Source organism: Plectropomus leopardus, chromosome 3 (assembly GCF_026936395.1).
Source record: "Plectropomus leopardus strain MGB_pleo_1.0 chromosome 3, ASM2693639v1, whole genome shotgun sequence".
Classification (NCBI taxonomy): Eukaryota; Metazoa; Chordata; class Actinopteri; order Perciformes; family Serranidae; genus Plectropomus; species Plectropomus leopardus.
Genome location: NC_142178.1, coordinates 11,465,186 through 11,488,630, shown reverse-complemented (window position 1 = coordinate 11,488,630; position 23,445 = coordinate 11,465,186). Strand labels below are relative to the sequence as shown.

Sequence of the window (23,445 nt, the reverse complement as noted above, 5' to 3'; positions counted from 1 at the left end):
GGCAATGTAGTTTTTAGTAAATGTCATTAAAAAAGGAATAAATTGTGTTTTTTGTTGGGGGTTATTCTAAATGGCTGATTAATACACAGTTGGAACTCTAGTTTGTATTTTCAGCAGCTGGATGGTGGATGTGCAATCAATCCAAAATAAACTACAGTGTCCATGTTTACTGTAATGAATGAACGTATTATCAGGTGCAGCATCATGGCTCGTTGTGTTGTTAATGGCTTTTGGACAAAAAAATTGAGCTCTATAGCAAATGGAGAATAGGTTGTAATAGGCTCTAACCCCTCCAAACAAAACAAAACCAAAGAAACAAACAAGGACATGACCTGAAAAAATGCATACAAGTTATCATATCATTATCATATACTTAAATGGATTTTTTCCCCCTTAGCTTAATTTAAAAATCATTCCCTAAATTTACTAATTTCTTGCAATTTGAGGGAAATATCATGCCAAACTGCTGATTACTTTTTTTCCCTGCATATTTTTAGAAATCAATCTGCTTGGGCTCAAAGGTTTAAATACTTGTAAAAAGAATCTGAATGCAGCACAAGAAAAGTTATGTTGTTATGTTTTGAAGGGTTAAATGTCAGGTGCTGGGAATTTTTTTAATAGGTTGTTGCATGTGAAAAAAAAAAAAAAACCAGTGAAACCCACTGATCTGAATCCTGTTCACCATTTGAGGTTGTGCAAATAGGGCACTGGGGTCTAAATCTGATCACCTGTCTCGCCTGATGGGTGCCAGAACTACATAAAAAATAATTAACGTGTAATGGGAAAAAAAAAAGAAAGTGTTTCCGTTCACTCGCTGATGGCCAGTTTTCAGATTACAGCAGTTGCTCTTACCTGGCAGAAGAGCTATCGCTGAAGTTTATCTCATGCATACTTTTTGTGTGTCAACCTTACATGTACCACAGTGACTCATGACAAATCTCAGAGGTTTTTGTTTCCCCCTATCATACTCTCCGACTGGCTGTAGGGTGGGGTGGGGGGAAACCAGTGGTTAACCAATGGAAATGTTTTGACTATGTCTTGACTGCTCTTTAAGCGAAAAAATGAAGAAACATAAGTCGGGCATTTTTTCAAGGGTCACTTGCTATCAGTTTGTGTGATTTCAACAGGTTAATATCAAAATTTGTTGTCTTTGCATTATTTAAAAAAATCACGTCAAGCTTGAATCGCAATGAAGAACGTGTATAATATACAGTATGTGTAAAATAGTCATGTAAAATCTGTTATCATGCATCATCACTGTTCTTATGACTCAACCGTACGAGGATCGCTTAGCAGAGCGTATATATACTGAGATTTTTCTAAATGGTTCACTGCTTCCTCAGCTGTACTCACGCAAGTTTCGCTCTCATTTATAAAACCACTGCTTTGATAAAAAAAAGTGGGGAGAGAAGAAGAAAAGAGAAGAGCAGTAAAGGGCAGGGCAGTCTCATCACACCCCCTCACTTTAAACTCTTGTCACGCACTGCCACTCTCTGAATGAACAAACCCAGAGTGTATGATGGGTGAAAAACTTTGCATCTCCAAAACAGGGTGGGAAAGACTTTTCAGCTGTGGGTTCACCTGAAAAAAATCACTTATTCTTTAGAAACTTACTAATCTTTCAAAGTCAAAGTTCACTGTGAACCAAATGATGAGAATATAGCTGTTGGGGAAGAGCAGTGGTCTCTTATTACAAGAAATACATTGACACAACTGGGTGAGTGTACTGCGGTGGAAGTGGTGTCTGATGTGAGGCTGCATGTAGATGACAAGATTTTTTTTTGGTGGTTAGCACGGCTGCAGGGTGTCTATGTGCTCTGTGTGTGTCTAATATCCGCACGCCACATTGAAACAGAACTCACCAGGCAATAAAATCATTTAGTGAACGCTGTTTTTGTTACCCTGATAAATCAGAGGCACATACTGGTAGTTAATAAAAGACCTATGATTGCTGCAAGCAAACAAACATTTGAAATGATCTGTCCCTGGGTCAGACTTCACAAGAATCTTCTAATGCGTCATGACACAAACACCTGCTCTAAGACATCTGAATCCCTGCAAGCTGAAAGATAAAGGATAGGATTCACTGGGTCGGCTGTTTCCGCTGGTTGAAGAAACTGTCAACCAATCGGAGCTTAGAAGGCAGGACTAAGAGCAGGGATAGACCAGACTGTCATCGCACCACTGCGTTGTTGTCACGGCTGTGACTCCTTTTTGGGGAAAAGAGTCATATTGTCGTGTTACGGGAAAAAGAGGAAAATGACGAAAAGCTAACATGCACAGTGACGTCAGAAAGGGAGAAGGGAAGTAGTATGCCTGTGTCCTGTGTTGCAGTGTTGAAGGTGATGCTCCCACAACAAGATTTGTTTTGAATAAGAGCATTAAAGGTAGTTTAGACGTAATATTTATCTCTACAATGCTACATGTAGCACAGGTTTATTGTGTTATTAATTATCAAACAAATTCCAGTAAGCAGTGTAGTCTGTGTGTCTGTGTGTCTGTGTGTGTGTGTGTGTGTGTGTGTGCATGTGCATGTGTCCAACCTCGTTCTTCAGCTCAGCAATCTGGTCCCGGAGCTGGTTGATGTACTGTCTGGAGTCTGAATGGTTGAGCTGGCCCTGGATCAGCCCTTCCTCCTTCTGAAAAACACATTTCACACACCGAGGGTTAAAGTCACAGTTTCATTATAGTTTCAAGATTACTGAATCAGTCATCCAAAAACACACATTTGAAGTATGTACAATCCTTATGGACGGACACGCACGCACGCACGCACGCACGCACGCACGCACGCACACACACACACACACACACACACACACCTGTATCTCAAGATCGGCGATCTTCTGCCTGAGTTCAGCCATGGCAGCCATACTGTCTGCCTCCCTCAGTCGTACCGCCATCACCTCCTCTTTGCTCTGCATGTGTGAGAGGAAAGAAAAGATGACATTTACCGCTTCATAACTCAGCTCTGTGGATGACAATGATAAACTGGATTTCAGTGATGGATACTAATGCTGTCTCACTCCCTCCTTCTACGTCCTGCTCTGTCCTCCATCTCTCATCCCTGGCCTCCTTTAATGCTGCCGATATTCTTTTCTGGACATGAAGTCAGACTCATTTCTAGTCTAGTCATTTCTCCTAAAACATAATCTATTTCTGTGCTACAAAATCTATGTCCCTTCTTCTCTTCTTCCTTTGCTTCCCTTTTTAATTCTATTATTTTTAATTTTAATTCTTAATTTAATTCTTCCCTGTTTATTTTCATTCATTGTTTTTTGTCATCCAGTTTGTCTCATTACTGTATGTAAATATCTTCTTCAGGAAAACGTTGCTCTCCCCATCAATCATCCCTCGCTCCTTGTTCCTTCTCTCCCCCTCCAGCTAACTCCTTTTCTTTTTCATTCCCCTCTCCATTCGGACCTTGCAGTCGGACTCGGCCTGCTTCCTTTTCATCTCGTTGAGCTGAGCCTGGAGAGCTTTGTTCTGATTGGCCAGCATCTGGAGCCGGTCCTGCAGGGCGGAGCGCTCCTGATCATTGCGACCAATCAGCTTGCTGTGGATCTGATTCTAGAGTGAAGAAAGTCACAGACGAAGATGAGGAGGGCTCCAATTAATAATTCATTTCATCAGTAATACATTTTTGATTTTGTTCTTGATTAATTGATGAATCATTTAGTCTGTGAAATGTGAGGAAATTGTGAAAAGCGCCCACCAGAAACTAAGCTGATATCTTAGAATGTTGTCGTTTTTTTCTTGGAAAAAGTTGAAAAAAACCAAACAAATGTTCATTTTAATTTACAGCAATGCAGTGCAGCTGCAGCCAGCTAATGTTGTAAAATGTCTGACCTGGCTCTCCAGCTGCAGGGCTTTGAGTTTGACCTCTCGGAGCTCAGCCTGAGCTTGGGCCTCCCTCAGTCTGACCGTCATCAGTTTGTCCTGCAGCTCGTTCATGGCGTTCTTCTTTGGGGACTCCTTCCAGTGGCCGCCCCCACCTCCCGTGCTGCTGCCGCGGGACATGTGATGCTGCAGAAACACACAGAGGTGTAACACTCCTGCCACTGCACAGACAGGGTGCATAAACGTGCACATGCAGGTAGTCTCTACAGCAACAACAGCAGTTTGTGTGTTTCACCTGCCAGCGCTGGTTGAGATCAGTGACGGTGTCCTGCATCTCTCTGAATGAACGCAGCGTCTCCAGCTCCCTCAGCTTCATCTGCTTCACCTCCTCCTGCAGAGCCGCCATGTTGTTTTCATCTGGCAGGCAAGTGCTTCTCTGGAGGGAAAAACACGCTGTGTTTACAGCTTAAAAAGACTTTTCTATTAAGACTATTCTACCGCCATGCTAATGGCTCTACAAGCCTGTACTTAGGCACAACAATGCTTTAAGGTCCAGTGTGTAGGATTTAGGGGATATATTGGCAGAAGTCGTATATATTATATTCATATTCATTAGTTTATAATCACCTGTGAATAAGAACTGTTGTGTTTTCAGAATGAACAAACCAAACATTGGCACTAGATAGGACCATCCGCTTTTTCGCGTTGGCCAATGTAGTTCTCCTACACACTTGGCACATGGGAGAAGTTTCAGTTTTGCAGCCTAACCACAAGATGCCACTAAATTCCACACATTTAAACCTTTAAGCGAAATGCAAACTGATGTAAAGCAGGCATAAAACCTGCCAAAGATGAGCATGTTTGTTCATCTTAGATGAGCGTGTTAGCATGTACAGCTGATGGTCAGTGATCAGTTTTGCAGGCATTTGGTCATAAACCAAAGAGTTGGATCAGTTGAGTTTTTCACCTGTTGATGATGGTAGATGAAATGTTAGGAGGTCAATAAAGTTATTACAATTCATCCTGAAGGGAATATGGACGTCTGGAATAAATGTCATGATAATCAATCGGATGGTTGTCAAGACGTTTCGCTCAAAACAACAAATGTCAACCTGTTGATGGCATGAGAGGAAAAGTCAGGAGATCATCAAAGTCAGCAGCCTTTATTTTCTGGGGACGTGAATGTCTGTGTTAAATATCATGGCTACCTGTCCAATAGTTGTTGAGAATTTTCAGTCTGGACCAAAGTGGTGGACCGATGACTTGACAGAAAACTGCTAGCGGGACTAAAATACAGGAGTTCCTTGAATATTGAGCAGAGACACCCCAGGTGAATAGGGTTAAAATTTTAACTAGATTTTACCTTGAGCCTTCCCAAGTTGATGATTTACATTAAGACAATTATTATTATTTGTTTTATATTACAAGAAAAAGAAGAAAAAACAAAGCAAAAAACTTCATGCTAAATAGGCAAATCAGGAATTGTTTCATTTAATATGTGTTAATATACATACATTTCCTGTTAAAAAAACAACAAAAAAACATTGGATAAAGCAATGTTAAAATTTCTTGTTTTTATCTTACTGACATTTTAGAGATTTTAAGATTTTTGAACAGGATTTGGGATATTTCATTTTATCACCACATAAATAAAAAAAATGGTGTCAACAACCATAAAAAATCTATTTGTGCCATGTTTTAAGAGATAAAATGTTATATAGATCAGGGAATGCATGATATATGAACGAATACCTCCAAAAAAAAACCTCCAGACAGGAATAGAACTGGAAATTTCTGCAATATTAAGTGGAGGTTTTTGGCTCAGAGTATGAGAAAAAAAACCAACATTGTTTGTATTTTTGTATTTATGTATTTTGAGAAAATGGCAGTTTTCTCAAAATGAGAAAAAAAAATGTAAAAGACAAACAATGCCAGAGGCACATTTGCTTTTTTTAGCTTTCAGTTTTATCTTACAGTAAAATCATCAACAGGAGGAAGCAGAACTGTTGTGTCTCAACAGCTTATGAAATAAAACCGAAAACTTGAACTGTCATATATGCCTTTGTTTTGGAATAACTTCAACACTTTAACAGTTTAGTTCACAGCAAGACGATCTTTAACACATTCACAGCTCCACACGCTTGCTGTCTCTGCTCATCTTTCACACTACGTGCTCTCCCTCACACTATGGCACGTAACCGTTAGCTCACCTTCTCCAGGTCGAGGACCTTGTCTTGCATTTCTTTCAGCGCTCCCAGCAGTTCAGCCTCACGCAGTCTGGACTGCTCCAGCTGGGTCTGCAGTGTGCTCACAAACTGATCTGTGTACTGGAACAAACGTCACGGGTGTTACACAGAGACATTTGTATGGGCCTCGTACACAATTGAAATCCCCCAACAGTTTTTGTTTTATTGTCATTTGCAGACTAGTTGCAAATGATAGTTAGTAAGTACTGCAGAGGTAGTTCCGCTTTTTATCACAGTGTGTTAATGACTGTTAATTCAGCTACATATTTATGTTTCTTTTTTCAAATTGAGTATTCAAACTGTAAAGCACAATCTACTACAAAACCACTACATGAATGCTCAGTGTTGTTGTTGCTCAGTATATATATATATATATATATATGCATATACACACACACACACATATATGTAAGTATGTATGTATGCATTACCCCAAAAATCTTAAATAGCCTATAAATTAGAAAATATTTATCAGATATTCATTACCATTACTTATTTTAGTTATTCTCAGACACATCTAAACTGAGTGATAATTTTGTGACTCTCACCCAACATCAGTCACAGGCAGCCAAGCAATACTGCTACTAGGACAGTTTGACCAGACAGAAAGGTTAATAGATGCACTAGCAACATGTCCAACATGTCTTGCCGGTCCCTTAAGGATTTTGCAGGCTGTTTTTGGGATTACTTCTGCCAAATATGCAGCTTTTCTAAAAACATCGGGATGCACGTTGTGATGTTTATAATTGGAACGATTACTACATCACAACATCCTGGAGGGTCTGAAGCATCTGGAATACTTTTTACTGTAATTAGCATTTTTGGATGATGATGACTGCCAGATGTATTCCAAAGGAAACTGGCATATCATAAATAAATAACAAGCCCAGCAAATCAGTTGAAAGTAACAGCTAAGCTGTTTTAAAACCCATTTTTTTCTGCCTGCAAAAACCTGCATGCTAACAAAGTGGCTCATTGTCGCATCATTTTAGGTGCATCAACTGATCTCTTTCATTTATCTCCACCTGTCAGAGCTTTGATTCATTTCAAATGTTTCTCATTGAAGCTTTGATGGCCCAAAACTGGCACTTGGGAAAGCCCTAATGTACTCTGACATCGTTTTCTATTTTTGGGGAAGGCAGTGGGAAATTTGAAGTAACACATTTGAGTCCTTGGCTGCAGCAACATAGCAGGGTTATTGCATTATTACTCATTTCTGTAACAAATCAAGAGCATCAATTACAACATGCAGCGTTAACCCTTGATCATACTTATATGCAGCTTGTCTGCGTGCAGCAACAAAATGGAATCTTTTCAAACTGAAACAATGCTGATGTTTCCTGTAATGTCTGCATAGTACCCCGATTTCTAACGAAATCAACAAAATAAAGTTGGTATCAAGGTACCTCCTCTGATGCAGAGTGATGCCAGAGAGTCGAAAGCTACTGTACATTTTCATGTCACCACATCAAAGTGAAACTACAAAGTTCAGGGTGTAAGAGGAGCAAAAAAACAGAGAGGGCTGAGTGGAAAAATACACTCCTACAAGGCAAAATACAAAAATGCTTGAAATTGGGCGAGTACATGGCGTGCACAAAAGAGTCTCGGTTTGTCATTTCGTGCCTTTCAGTCTTGGTTATCAAAGAGGACTGTGAGCGTCTGGAGGTGTGTGAACTGTGGTGGGTGATGGGTACCAGCAATCTGAGCTGGAATAAGTTCACCATGACATCATTTAGAGACATCCCATTCAAAACCTAAATAATAAATCAATCACTTGTATTTAAAGCAGCATTTTCATGATTCATATGTTTTGCTTGCTCTTCATTCCGTGTAAATGTGAATATGAATATTTACTTTGTGAAGTAATTAGTTACTCACGCTATCAAATAAATGCAGTGGAGTAAAAAGTGCAGTATTTCTCTCTGAACTGCATTGGAGTGGAAGTAAATTACCTTTAAACTTGTACTTGAGTACAGTACTTGAGCAGATGTACTTAAGACACATTCCACTGCTGCCAAAACCTATTTGAAAAAATTAAAATGAACTACCTTGACGTTTAAATCTGGTCTTATTGTAAATGTATCATTTGCTATGTTTTTTGAAACCAGCACATGCTATTAGACGGCTGTAAGTGTAACATTGTTTTGGCTCTTCTCAGCACACTGGATGCTGACTGAACATGTGCAGTGACTTTTTAGAGGTGATCATTCTTCAGTTTAAGTGTGAATACGCACTGCTTTTTATTGTAGCTATAGTAGAGCAGAATAGCTGCTTTGTTTTAAATTCAATGTGTTGGAGTCCAGAGCCTAAACACAAAAAACAAACAGACCCAGCACTAACAAGCTGTAGTGGTTTTGGGGCAGAGAGCTTTGCAGGGTTAGTTCATGAGTAAATCATTTCCTCTGAGCTTCATACTGAGACATGACTATGTGAGTTACAACTTTCTTTGTTATCAAAAGAAACGCAAATTAAAAGGTACGAAAGAGAAGATCAATCCCGAACTCAGTCAATAAACACAGAGACTACTAGTTTGTAGCTGTTTGGCAAATAATTACCCAGAGCTGTTTCCTCTGATTTTCACATGCGTGTGAACAAAATGTCCCATTAGTGTCGGGGCTGCACAGTACTTTGCTGTCACTCCGGGTGTGTTGTTCCTAATGTGGGCTGGTTTGAATATGTCACTGACCGTTTGTCTATTTGACTAACGTGGAAGGAGCATCGAATTAGCAAAATTAAATGCAATAAAAGCAGAATGACTGATGAGTTTAAATAATCAGTTATTATAGTCTGGTATACTTCTGTCTATATGCATTATATTCAAGCACATTTTTGGGTCTATATCTGTGTAAATTGCATATATATATTTTAAAATCTATGATAACTGTTTTACAACTTGCTAGTTTTCTTTGACATGTTCTTGATGGTAAAACTTTGTAGCTGGTGATTTGTGCAGTTTGAGTCCATGCTTTTGTTTTTATCTCCGTCTATCATCTTATCTATTTTGTTCCATTCTTTTATCTCCTTCTGTAAACGCTTTGAAACTACCTCTAAAACAACAACTAAGGATAATACACTTACAGAGCACACTAAGACACTCAAAGACTATTTACAAGACAAATTACTAGTAAGTACTAAAAAGTAGAGGGTACTGTGATGGGTTTTTGCCATTTCTTTGCAGTGGAAAAAAATGTATTCAACAGACCATTTACAAAAGTAAATATCGTAAATGAGTCAGTTTGCAACAGCTGGACAGCTGCTGCATATCAGGCCTGACAAACATGAACATGCTAATACCAGAGGTCAGTGGGGTCAAAAAGCAACTTTGACATGTTCAGTATAGAGAGTAGCTGTGATGTTGTGGTTGGACAGGACAAACACACACTCTCTTTGTGGTTGGGTTGCAAAACAGGTCTTATACTGTGTTGCCTTGTGTTGCACACATTCAGTTCAACAAATTTCTAATGAAGTCTGAAAGAAATCAGTGTTGCAATTAGTTCATTCAAGTCAAGCAGAGGCTGCTCTGAATCTAACATCAGACTGCCTTTATGTTGTACGGTGACTTGACATCTTTGAGAAAAAGCCAGAAACGTTCTTGGGCGAATAAGCAGATGATCTGATGACATTATATATTATTAAAGGAGTAGTTCAACATCTTGTTGCTTTCTTGCTAAGAATTTGCTGAGAACATTGATCTGCTTTGACCTCACCAACCATTACCAAATAAATGATTCAAGCAAAATGTAGACCAGCTCCTTCTGCTGTAAGAGAATATCTTATTCAGTGCTTCTACAGCTTAAGGCAGGTGGGATTTATGAATTTTTAAAGACTTTTTAATGCCACTTGGAATGAATTTTTTTTTAAACAATTTTTCAGTAGCCACTATTAATGGGGGAAAAACATTTACTGACACCAATTACTTGGGGTAGGGGGAGTTTTATTATATTTTTCAAATATTTAAGACATTTTAATGCCAATGAAGGCCTTATTTTAGATTGATGGATTCAATAACTTTTAAGATTTTTAAAGGATATGCCGAAACCCTGTTACTACATAAATCCCTTGTTAAACATATGTGAGGTAAAAAGGCATTTTGCCAGCTGTCATCCTCTGTGTTGAAACAAATATTTCTCTTGTTCCCTCAGAGTTTGTACTCAGATTGTGGGTTAGCGTTTACCTTCTGTTGCTGCAGCTCTCTGATGGTGTCCTGCGCTTTCTCGAGGCTCTCGCTGGCTGTGTTGCACTGCTGCCTCACCACTGCCAGCTCCCGCTTGATCACGTAGTTCTCCTCCGCTTCCTGCGCTCTCGTCACCTGACCCTAGAACAGCAGGCCAGAAGGTCAAGATCACTGATGACTTTAAATTTTGAAATGTATAATGACTTTAAACCAAAAGGGTCATTCTGGGCATCTGGGGAATGCAACAATATTATGCTTAGGGGGAACTTTGTTACATGGTACAGAGCAGATTTTTTTTAAGCCTTAAAGCAATAGTTCAATATTTTTGGAAACATCCTTTTTTGCTTTCTTGCAGGAAGCTAGCTGAGAAGATTGATTTCACTTTGGTTTAGCATAAATAATGGAAACAGGTGAAACAGCTACTCAGGTTCTGTCTTAAGGTAAAAAAAAATCTCTAAATTTCACCAATTAAGAGGATAGTTTGGATTTTTTTTTTTTTTTTTAAATTGGGGTTATATGAGGTACTTAAGGAACTGAGTGTATTACCTATAGTAGGAGAACGTTTCCACCCACCCAGTTTGGAGAAGCAGGCTGGATTATTAACATGGAAACTAAGCAATGTGCTGCTGTGGATGGGGGCAGCAGCAAAATGTAAACCTAAAAAAATCAAGATCAGTTGAGGTGTACGCTAAAATGAGAATATTTTCACTTTTCTATCTTGCCATAGGGCAGCCCTTTCTGATAGGCAATTAAAACAAGTATCTATGCTCTCTGCAGAGCCACCAGACTCCTATAACAGATACAGTAATTTTACCCCACAGAACAGGGGAGCTGCTGGTCTACTGCTGCCTTAATCATTTATTTATGTGTTTTTGTGAGACTTTGGTCGATCTGACCTGAACCTTTAACACCAAAATCCACACAATCACACAACCAGCACCAGGGAGCGCTAAGTCCAACTCCAAGGTAAAATTACTGTTTTTGTAAATGGACTCACCTACCTTGTGTGGTGTTACTCCAGCCTGCTTCTCTAAAGCAGGTGCACGTTGACTGACTTCTACTGCATGTGATACACTGAATATGGATAAAAACGTCATATAACCCCATGTCAAAAAATTGGAACTACTCCTTTAACAAGTTAAATCTCTTTTGTTTCACCCCTTGTGACACCACAATGTGTGTTTTTTACATTTTTTTGTACAAATTAAAAAAACAAGATAAAGCATTGTGAACTCTAGAGGTGAGGGTGGACAGATGTTGTTTTACCTTCAGACAGAGTCAGGCTCGTCGTTTCCCCATGTTTCCAGTCTTTATGCTAAGCTAAGCTAATCATCAGATGTTGGTAGCTTCATACAGACATGACATACAGACATCTTGTTATCTAACTCTCAGCAAGAAAGCAAATCAGTGCATTTCTCAAAATGTTTAACTATATAGGATATTTCATTCACATTTTGGTGAGGTGTACTAATAATTACAATAGGTAAAAGTACTGCTAGTGATAATTGTAAACTTTTACATGCCACATGCAGGGAGTGTACAACCTTTTTAGAACTTCCATCAGGGATAAATGGTACATGCAGTCAGGAATTACAGGACGGTCTTTGAGGACTGAACATTCAACAATATTCTTTTCATGCACTTTTGGCTGGTTATTGTAATAAGGAGGGAGAGAGGCAGTGCGGAGAGCAGAAAGAGGAGGAGGAGGAGGGAGGTGTGAGTAGGGCAGAGGACAGCAACATCAGAGGGATAGTGGCTCACAGTACTCTACCTGTATCAGTCTGTCTGCCAGAGCGGCACTCTCCTACAGCGCAGCGAAGAAGAGGAACAAGAGGGTGAAAAAAAGAGATGAAGAGAAAGTGAAAAGACGGTAGGACACCAGGGAGGATAAAACCACAAGAAAACCCAAGAGGAAATTCAGGGAAGAGAAAGAAATGGGATCGCAGGTTGAGGATTTAATTGTATGAAATGAATGCAGAGAAGAAAAATGAGGCATCTGTGGGATCACTCAAAAAAAAGTGTTACAGAGAGGAGGAGAAGATTAAAAACTGCAGAGTGCTGGAGTAGGGGGAAAAACTTACAAAACCACACACACACACACACACACACACACACACACACACACACACACACACACACACACACACACACACACACACACACACACACACACACACACACACACACACACACCAACCACACAAGCTCCTCAGGAAAAGAAAATGAGCTCACAAATTTAAACCCACAGCGTTATCTTGCTACAGTGAGACCTGATGAAAACTTGAGGAGTCCCGCACTGAGCAATGTGTTCGTTTTGACTCAGTGATGCTGCACAAACCTGATTTATTTTAGCGTTTAGATAAGCTGGAATCAAAGCCCATCTCTTACCTTCTCCAGCGTCTCAATCCTCTGCTTCAGCAGCCGGTTTTCTGTGCGTAACCTCTGAATAGAGAGAGGAACAAAACAGTCAGAATGCCTATTCATGTTTAAATTTATTGCAATAACCACATCACACTCAAATACATAAAATAAACATACACACACTCACACTGGCAGACACATACCTTAATCTCAATTTGTTCCTCCATTTCTTTGTTCTTGATTGTGGTGTATTCTTTCTCAAGTCTAATAAAAAATTAGGAAAAATAACACAGGGTTATGCAATGCTACCTCAACATTTAAATGCTGTTTTTCTGTGGTGAAGGAGAACTTAATCGTTGGTTCCTGAGTTTCCTTGATTGGTGGTCTAGTTTCACTATAATTGCTTAAAAGCAAAAAAGAGGATATAACAGCAAAGTGTGTCTTCCCCACTTAGCACAACAACAAGCAAACATCAAACAGGATGTGAGTGCACTTTCAGCGCAAACACATCAGCATAAATGAGAAAATAAAAAATAAAAATCCTACTGGGCTACATGAGGCCTGTTCATTCTTAGTAGACGTTAGTTGAGTAATGAGCGCTCTTACTTCTTCATCCTCTTGGGGTTGTATTTGACCTGGTAGGCCCTGAGGATCAGCTTGTCTGGGCAGCTGTCAAACTGGTGGGGGATCACCTTCTGGAAATGCTGGCAGACCCGGAGGGAATCACACACAAGATCAGAGAGCTCGAAACAGACAAAGATGCTCATTCATATTTCATGCAGAAGCAGATGGACACATTTTAGAGAAGTGAAGAGGAGCGACTGAGCCCCTGCATTGGGCTTGTAGCGAGCCAGCAGCTGCTGGTTCTGATATTCTGTGATTCATAGAAAATTAAGGACGTATATTAATATATCAATAAGCTGAAGAAGTTGTGTTTCTAGATGTACTTATTTCAAGTTAAAATTATTTGTATTTCATAAAGTGAGATGACACTTTATCATTTCAGCCATTTGTCAATCAAAAATGTGAACATTTTCTGATTTTAGCTTCTCAGTTTTGAAGATTTGCTGCTTTTCCATGTCATATATATAATTAAAGTGAATATCTTGTAAGTTTGGACTGCAAAAAAGGCATATGAAGAATATACATTGAGCTTTGGTAGATTATAATGTACCATTTTAAAAAAAGTAATTTTTTAACAGTTTTCTGACATTTTATTGACCAAATGGTTATTTAATGAATCAAGCAAATAATTTATCAGACTAACCAATGTTGAATATAATAATAACAGCCGGCTGCAGCACTTTTTATACTTATCATTACTCCAAAAGAAAGAGAGAAAAGAAAGGATAAAAGGACTGCAGACAGTTCCAACCTTTGATTTTTAGATTGAGTTGATCCTCTTCTGCGTTACAGAGCATTAAAAATATATACAGGTTTGTTTCAGAGAACAAAGTGTGACAAAGTGTAAAATTTAACACCATGCCAGTTTTTCATCTTACATATAGAACACTGATATACATGTTATCATCAAATGTGTCTTGGTTTCTGTTTCTGTTTTGAATTAGCGTAACAGAGTGAAGTGTCTTTTTATCAGAGCAGATCTGTCATTCAGGAAGTTTGCGTGCAAAAGGGAAAGTGGGACGTGGAGCTTTTGACTCTGATGAACATCATTTCTGTAGTTAGCGATGTAGAGCTGCAGCTGCTTACCTGTGACATGCCCTCCATGTCCAGCTGAATGAGGTCAGTCTGGTTGTACTGCAGGATGGCCAGGCCTACGCGGAAGATAATCTCTAGACCCTACAGAGAGGTCATATACTTTAGTATGTGTGCTCAGTAAACTAACAGACTTGAAAGTAGATATACACATTCAAACACATCTTCACATACTCAAAACCACATGTTTCCTACCTCATACATGAAAATATCGAAGATGCGTGTGGCGACAGGCAGTGGAAGGAAAGTGAGGAAAAGAGTGAGGAACCAGGAGGAGGCATACATGGATGTGTGGAAACTCTGGGATCGAAAATGGACATTCAGCTCTGGAAGTTGCTCCTGAGGTAAAAGAAAAGAGCATTATTTGAGCCTCAAAGGGCACATAAAAACAAAGTGACGTGCTGAAGATATAATGAAATGATTTGCTGCCCCTTTGTGGACGAGTGTTACACTGCAAGCCTCATGTTCACTGATCGTCTCATGCTTCGTCCCTTTACCTGTAGCAGATACTCAAACTGGTAGATGCAGAGTCCCAGCTCAGCCATGCTGGGTTTGAACAGCTCCCTCAGACGGTACTCCTGCATCAGGCGAACGAAAACACAGAACGCCTCTTCCTCCGGCATCTTTGAGGAGGTGAGTAAAGTTTCCTCATTAGGCATAAATTAGACACTGCTCATGTAGAACAGTTTATTAAACAGTGACTCCCACAACCTCAAGAGACAACTAATCCGGGAGCATAATCAAACGTTTTTGGTCGCATTAATCAGAGAAATCTAGCAGGATTGATTACAATGAGCCTGCACTGAGGCTTGAGGCAAAATATCCTCATTCTGGATCATTTTCCTAAAATACATGATTATTACCTGCATGAGCAGCAGACCAACGATGAATGCACTGCCTTGGCAGTAGCCCACCTCTCGATCCACCAGTGAGTACGCCTGAAAAAAACATGCACACGCACACGCACGCACGCACGCACGCACGCACGCACGCACGCACGCACGCACGCACGCACGCACACACACACACACACACACACACACACACACACACACACACACACACACACACACACACACACACACACACACACACACACACACACATTGCATTGCAGGTGGCAGCAGATGACATCTGTAATCTGGACTGAACACTCAGACTGTAAGCAACAGGATCAGAAAATCACCAGAGGTCCCTTCATTTCCTGCGAAGCTGAGCTTCCAGGAAACTTGACCGACGTGTATGTGGTCAACAAGCTTGTCTCCAAGGCTGCAAACAACAAATCCCCACAATTCATTGTTTCCCTGATTTTATGTCATGAACAAAATAACATTAGGAAGGTTGACACTCAGCCTGGCAAGTGCATCATGGAGAACTTAATTACAGACATTCAGATCTTTCCAGTTTGATGCATTTTCCTCTGAATGAATGCGGGAAGAGATGTTTTTAAATGGAATTTTTAAATCTGATATGATTTCATTACTTTTTTTAATTAATACTACATAGCACTTGCCTGTCACGCTGAAAACACATAATTTGGAAAATCACTCATTTATTTAATTGAAATTATTACTGTTCCAGTTTCTAAAAGATTTATTGTTTTTCTGTTGTATATAACTGTAAATTGAACATCTTCAAGGTTTTGGTCTTGTGGTCAAACAAAACAAGCATCATTCCAGGCTCTGAGATATTTTAAATGGTATTTTTTTCCATATCACTTAAGAAATAATCAACTATATAAAGGATAGTCAATAAAGTTTAGCCCTATGAATAAATGTATTAATGGTTGGATCCCATTTTGTTTGCATCACACAGGTGCCTGAATTTGCAGGCAGAGAAAATACACATTCATCATACATTACAGGAAAGTGATGTATTTTTTAACCTACCAGACTGTTTTAGCTGTTCAGTTATCTGCCTCTACCCACTTAGTCCACATATCCACATTGCTGATGATAATTTGTCAAAAATATCACCGTGTAAATATTATGAAAACAACAATAGTCAACCCTACAATATTATTATAATATCAATATTGAGATATCTGGTCAAAATTATTGTGATATTTGATTTTCTAGATATCGCCCAGCTTTGCATTCAACATGTTTATAAGACCTTGAGGATAACCACAATGCGTTTAAGTGGGTAACATTGAAAATAAACCTAACTCTACAGGGTACCTTTTACTGAAAAGAAAATTATTGCTACGTGCAGGTGCAGCTCTATTTGCTTGCAATGCAACAAGTTATTTTGGAAGCATTATCTTGGCCTTTAGTATATGGAAAAAAGTCCAGAGTTGACAGGAAATTAAGAAATGACAAAGGTCCCTGTCAACATTGCAGCGTCTTGAACTCTTTGTCCACCAGGACATGTGATTGTGAACAATTTTAACAACACACCATCTTCACATCCAGAATCACAGGAACAGAACAATACCTGATTTGGCAATACATAAACATCATCTGAGCTTAAACCATCAAGTCATTCGCAGCGTGAATGCCAAATGACACTGTAAATACCTATCACATAAACATGGTACCCACAGTCATACACACAGACACACGCACAAACGAAGACATTTATTCCAAAAGACATAAATCATGCCTTTTCATAGATGTTAAAAATAAAGGCTGAAAAGGCCAAATCTTGAAGTGATGTGAAATGCTACAGTGCTCACCTTCATGACGTTGAAGAGGACTTCCTGCCCCAGGCTGTCCTGGCCTTTGAAGAACTCATGCTCGGGGTAGGTGCGGGCGATGTCTCTGCGGATGAGCTTCTCGCAGGGAGATGACATCTTTAGCAGCTCAGAGTACTGATTCTTGACCGGCATGTCAGTGGCGTTGCCCAGCAACTGCCAGACAATGGCCCGAAAATGATGAGGGATGCCCTTCCTGATCAACTCCTGGAGGGCAAAGACATTAAAGAGGATGAGTACCGTGTTCGTTTCTGTGGTGAGGGATGCAGTTTTAAGCATCCCTAAGCATCTCCTGAAGAGCTAAGAGCAGGCAGATGAGAGCAATCAATAATAAGATAATGAATAGCTATATTCACAAGGATCATTTAGTATCATGTCATTGTTACAGCCACTCAGTACATTTTGATGCATCTCTCTTTAGAATAATTCTTCACCTACTCATGCTTTTCCCCAGCCAATCATTCAAGCCAAACTCTATGTAGAGTTTGCAGACAGTGTGCGTCATCTGGCTCGGTTTGTGTGCTCTCCCATTTTGCCCTGACTCATTTTTCTGTCCCTTCTCTCATCCATCTTTTCTTCCCCTGGGTTTTCTCTTTTTGTCACAGAGGACACAGGAAGACACAAAGAGGAAAGGAGGGGGGAAGAGGATTGGTGCAGTGCAATTTAAAGGCACTGGTTTAATCAGATTTAGAGTATTGTATCAACACATGGCAACAGATCAGGAACGAGCAGGGACCTTCAGAGGGGCGGGTGCCAAAAATGAAAAAGGTGCACATGGAATAGTATTTTACAACACCATACAGCAATTTAGTTTACCTGCTGAAATACATCAACCCGTATTTAAACAGAAAGCAACATGAAATCTTACAACAAACTGCACCATACTATATGATCATCCCATACCCGGTGAAATCAGAGTGGGATTATAACAAACGAATATAATGAAAACTGACTTTCCCCTTAAAATTCTCAAATACTGTGCAGTAAAATTACATGAAAGTTGACATGGAAATAGTCAGGGTTGTCCCGAACAGGAATCGTTTGAAAATGTCATGTAACCTGTAAAGATTTTTTTTAATGATAGTTCAAATGGGTAAATTATGAATGTGTTATAATGTAATCTGAGTTGACTTTTCCTTTAAGTTTCTCAAAAACACTAAAACTGTATGAACCTTTGCATGGTCATAGTCAGGGTCATTCTAAAAAGGAACATTTTAAGCAAGTTAGCAAGCCTATACAAGGTTTGTATTAAAGGTCAAACGTAAACATTTGATGATATTCTAATTCTGAAGCTGTCTTTTTTAAAGTAAAAGAAAAATGTACGTAGAATTACTTTAAACTATAATTTGGATTTCACATAATGTGAAAAATAATGTCATTTTATTTGGTAAATCAAATGTAAGAAATTATTGCTGCGTCCTTTACAGCCGCTCAAAGCACCCATCTGCAGCACTAAGAATAGACAAGCATCAAAATCAAAGCTGCGGCTGGCTTGTCTGAGTCATTTTATATATAGCTAAATTTGCTATTAATTATTAAATGTTCTTGATAAGGGCCATGAGCAGGCTTTCCCAAATAAACAAAACAACACAGAAAATATGCCTTTTTAACAAAGGGGCAGATGCTCGAGCACCCTCAGCCTCACATTCTGCACATCCCTGCAACAAATACAGGCAGCAATCTTGAAGGTTTTCTGTTCAGTTAGGGGAACGTCAGCAGAAATAAACTCTCAGGCACCACGGAGCTACGTGTTTCTGTCACACATATGCACATGGCTAAAAAGGACGCACACTGTGACCTTTTCAATAAAACTGATGGATATAAATGGCCATCCAGCCTCTGTTTAAGAGGTACATGAGTCAGGGTTTTAAAGGGCCCTTTTTCTGTTTTGTTCCAGTGAACTCCCTGCAGTACCTGATGAGCGAGATGTAAAAATAAAATGAGGAGGCTGATAATCTTCTCATTGATGTTCTCATTTTTAAATTATTATTTAATGATTCATTCTTAGAAAAATGTGGCCCGTTACAACATAAATCTTTCATTTTCTATCCCCAGTCCCTACCTTCAGGAGTTTGTCCTTCTTGCGTCTCCACTCTTCCCACTCGTTGACGATGCGGCCCCAGAGGATCCAGGTATCCTCCTCCAGGTGCGACAGGTTGGAGGATGCCGAGGAGCTAGACACCAGCGAGGAGCCGCTGTTGCGCCGTGAACCGCTCATCGACCGCATAGACTTGGAATCGGCCTCCAGCAACCTGCATGAAGAAAAAGTTTATGAAGACAGGAATTCGACATTATGCTTTACTGGTGCACAACTGCAGAGCAACAGGGAGGCTAAGATCAGCATTAGGAGCCAGGCGAATATGACATTGAGGCAGATTGTGACACTGCAGGACCAGTGGAGTTTGGGCACAACCTTTCAAAGGCAGTTAAGTCCTCAGGGCTTGCTACCTTAAACTACAGAATCAGAGGCTGACCCGTGAGGATATTACTCACACAGCTGACTGGGGATTAACATTTTGAACTGGCAAAAAAATCAACAATATCTAAGGTTTTTTTTTTTTTTTTTAGTGAACAGTTGGCCCTTAAAACTGAGCAAATGGGCTTGATTTCATTCAAAAACTTTGGAAGAAGGCAATGAGTGACAAAAGAAGCCTTGATTTTTAGGTACAGTTGAATCAGAAAGTGTCTTGTGCTGTATTTTACAAGTAACAATATGCTAAAGACATAGTGGGAGAATTTAAAGACATTTTGGGAAGACAGATTATTTGTTTTTTTGTTTCTTTTGCTGAGGGTAAGATGAGATGATGTATACCACTTTCATGTCTGCACAGCAAATAAAAACCTGCAGCCAGTAGCCTTTGAGCTTTGCCAGTAAGTCACTGACCCCTGCCGAGAAATAGTCCAACACAAAACCACTTGTTAAAGTGTAACATTCTATTTTACACCTTGGATTTTTTACTGATTAAACAAACAACATAAAAATAAGTTATTTAATAAGCTTTAGAGTTGCTTGCAGACAGAGCTTGTGATCTTAGGACAGAGCCAGTCTAGCAGTTTCCCCCTGTTTCCAGTCTTTATGCTAAGCTAAGCTAAGTAGCTTTACAATTGAATGATGACAAAGATATTGGTATTCTCACCTGACTATATGTTAAAAAAGCAATTGAGCGAATTTCCCAAATTGTTGCTTCCTTGAAATGTGTTTTTTAATCCCTCTGTTCCTTAGAGTTTGGGGCAGCAGGAAGCAGAGATGATTTTATCAAATAGACTGCACTTTACCCAGAGGGTGTTGAGGTTTAGTCCCACTTTGACCCCAAATGTCTGATTCTTTTAAGTCACTTGACTCCTCCGCCCTGCACTTTGACCGCTCTGCTGAACCATGTGATGGCTGCGGGAAGAATTACACTGTATGTGGCTCCTTGCTCAGTGCTCTAAAGTGATTTTTGGTCTTTTGAATCCCTGTGTATTTTTCTGCAGTGGTGCAAACATGTGAACAGACATCCCTGCAGAATGTGGCCCTCTTCAACGCATGGGATTAAACCTTACCTAACACAGGGATTAAACCTTAGTCACATTCTAAAACATGACTGAAACCAGCTGATTACATATTATTCCAAAAGAAACGGATCCTGAACTGGTTAAATGATGAGCTTCATGAAAGAACATACAGTAGCATCCACGGTACATGTGTGATATCATTACAATAATATATACTGAATGACTGCTGTATGGTATGACAACTTATTAATGAAAATCTACCAGGCTTGCTGAAAACCTGTACTGCTATCGTCTTTTTTTTTTTTTTTTTTTACAAATGCCCCCTAGAGACTGTATTTTTCATCTCCAGTCTTGAGGTTCAAATTATCTCCCACATTAGGCCATCTCATTAATTAGTTGCTGTTGTAACGATGCCTTCAACCCTCACTAATTTCTGCACTTCAGCTTCTGCAGCTGAAGTCAAACTGTAAATACATCTTGTTCTCTTATCTTGTTTGATCGAGAGGTTTTACTTCAAATGTAAAATCTCCAGACTTTACTTGTTCCTTGTTGGTTCTCTGGTTAAATTTTAATTATAATTATTCTTTTATTCTTAGATGCTTATTCGCTCTTCCTTACAGGGTACAACTGGCCTTCACTGACGTAAAACTGTGATTACTTGTGTCTGAACTGTAGTCCACTAAACTGAACAATTTTTACACTACATTTATTTAGCTGACTCTTTTATTCAAAGTCGTTATATTTTATCCAGCTTTTTTACAGTAACCTCTCAACTGAAAAACTAACAAAGATTGTTACTGATGTGCTCCTTGGCTGTGTAAGTAACATCTGGTTCCTGCAGGTAAATAGCTCGGTAGCCAGACATGCTTATGACTGCAGCTTATATTAGAGCAGATGAATCCATTCTCTACATTTTGATTTTGCTATTTTTTAATCCAAACTAAACCCATTCCTTTAGAATTATCTGGTTGAATCTGTACACCCAACACGTTTTTTAAACTTGATGAGGACAGCTACTGATCTCACCTGTTCTGCTCCTCCAGTTTGGCCAGCAGCTCCAGCTCATCAGGACTCAGGTTCTCTGAGTCTGCCGGGGAGGCCGCTGGTGCTGACAGCACTGCATCATGGGAAGATGAGTCTGGGCTGAGCACTGGGCTGCCCGTCGACGGGGGGTCTGGGTCCATGCCAGAAGGTGAAGAGGGGCACTCTAAATGAGGGGGAGTTGCACTAGAGCCCTCTTTTTCTGGGCTGCTGCTGGGTATAGACATGGTGGTGACGATGGAGAGGGATGGGTTAAATGGTGCGGGTGCGGTAGCAGGGTCTTCCACTCTCACTGCTGGTCTCCCTCCTCAGTGAGCCTGGCTGTTGCCTGATTGGCTGCTTGGCTGGCTGTGGAGCCAATATGATTAGAGGTCTTCAAACCTGTCATGGATGCAGAAAAAGGTCAGTAAAAATGACAAAAGAAAGTAATGACAAAGCCTGCAGCTGCACAGCATGGTATGTCTATGTAAAAGTTGTACGACTGATTTTCGATTGATTAAAAAAAATGATCGTGCCCCTTACATTTTCCCAGAGCTTTAACCATGTATGGATTACTGAATAGGTCGAGCGGGCACAGGCTAAGGGGCCCAAAGTGTCAAGGGCCCCTCTAGCCTTCACCTGCAAAATGTCCCTAAAATTAACATGTACCAAGCAAGAATGACCACAGAATACAAAATGACCAAAAAAGGACAACAAAAGAACCTCAAGGAGACAAAAACAACAAAAAGAGGCATAAACTCCACAAAGTCTTGCCTCATAACTCACCCTTGGCTTTAGCAGATGTCCTCAAATCTCATTTAGTCTGACCAGCAGTTTAAACTCAAAGATATTTAATATGTCACATTTAATGATAATAAAATGTGAACAGAAAAAATAAAACAGAGACAGGAAGCCAATTTCCACATTTGAGTAGCTTATTATTGCTTGATAAATGACTTAATTAATTGATTATTAAAATAGCTTTGATCGCTGCAGCACTAAAATAAGGTTGTTTTTTTAAATAATTGACACTATAATGTATTTGTATAATATGTTCTCTTCATACATGCAAAGATTGAAATGTCAGGATAATTAAGAATTATCATATATTATATATTATTGTAAATGACAGATTTTATGGCTAAAAAATAAACTTGAAAAGACTTGAAATTCAATGGGATGAACTGAGTTCATCTTTTTACCCCATGATTTTCAATACTTCAGTAAATATGATAACAAATTGCTTTTGATATTATGCTATGGTGATTATAGCAATATTGTTCAGGCGATGAAGGAGGCGTCATAGTTATCTCCACCTACAAAAATTCTAACGCTTTGCATTTTTAGTTTGTGCACTCAAAGATGTCAGATGTCATCTTTGGCTTGATAGACCGAGCTGGACACAAGAAAACACACCGGCCATACTGTTGCAATCCACATTCAGATGCCAATAATGCCCCCCACACCCTGGATCAAATAACTTCTTTGAAGGAGTGGCCCTTAGTCACCGTGATGACATCACCCTGACTAAGAGCATCACAGCCCGTCACTACAGACAAACAGACCAAAAGAGATGGTTGCCCAGTGATGCCTAACACAGTTACAATGTTGACGAGTAATCAAACTGTGTGTAATCTATAGAGACACTCATAAGTTCTGTGTTGCATTTTCTTCATCATTGTAAAAGGGAGTGAGAAAACGGACATGTCCGCTGCAGTGTTACACACAACAGGACCTTATACACTATTATTCAGTTAACCTCGAGCTGTATAGCTTTCAGAAGGACCGAGGGATGATGACACCTCCTGAGCGATTTATGTGCATGGAGAGATAATAAATCGATCAGATCATGAATAAATAAGATGAATAACTGAGTGAGTTCAGAGAGATGAGGCAGG

At 39.6% G+C, this 23,445-nt stretch overlaps 1 protein-coding gene across 2 annotated transcripts in view; it reads right to left on the bottom strand.

Moving 5' to 3' along the window:
* The window catches only part of evi5l (ecotropic viral integration site 5 like), a 46,828-nt gene that overhangs the window by 7,694 nt on the left and 15,689 nt on the right, over positions 1-23,445 (bottom strand). The window contains exons 2-19 of one of the 2 annotated variants that reach the window (XM_042484776.2): positions 21,554-21,949; positions 19,095-19,284; positions 17,015-17,239; positions 15,201-15,275; positions 14,835-14,960; positions 14,533-14,676; positions 14,332-14,421; positions 13,228-13,325; positions 12,825-12,885; positions 12,649-12,702; positions 12,032-12,064; positions 10,261-10,401; positions 6,051-6,167; positions 4,136-4,276; positions 3,850-4,026; positions 3,424-3,570; positions 2,823-2,918; positions 2,544-2,639 (exon numbers count right to left, since the gene is read on the bottom strand). In XM_042484776.2, the coding sequence (XP_042340710.1) occupies positions 2,544-2,639; positions 2,823-2,918; positions 3,424-3,570; positions 3,850-4,026; positions 4,136-4,276; positions 6,051-6,167; positions 10,261-10,401; positions 12,032-12,064; positions 12,649-12,702; positions 12,825-12,885; positions 13,228-13,325; positions 14,332-14,421; positions 14,533-14,676; positions 14,835-14,960; positions 15,201-15,275; positions 17,015-17,239; positions 19,095-19,284; positions 21,554-21,795 (2,253 nt within the window). In that variant the 5' untranslated portion in view covers positions 21,796-21,949. The remainder of the gene's footprint in view (positions 1-2,543; positions 2,640-2,822; positions 2,919-3,423; positions 3,571-3,849; positions 4,027-4,135; positions 4,277-6,050; positions 6,168-10,260; positions 10,402-12,031; positions 12,065-12,648; positions 12,703-12,824; positions 12,886-13,227; positions 13,326-14,331; positions 14,422-14,532; positions 14,677-14,834; positions 14,961-15,200; positions 15,276-17,014; positions 17,240-19,094; positions 19,285-21,553; positions 21,950-23,445) is intronic. The other variant, XM_042484778.2, reaches the window with a different exon arrangement.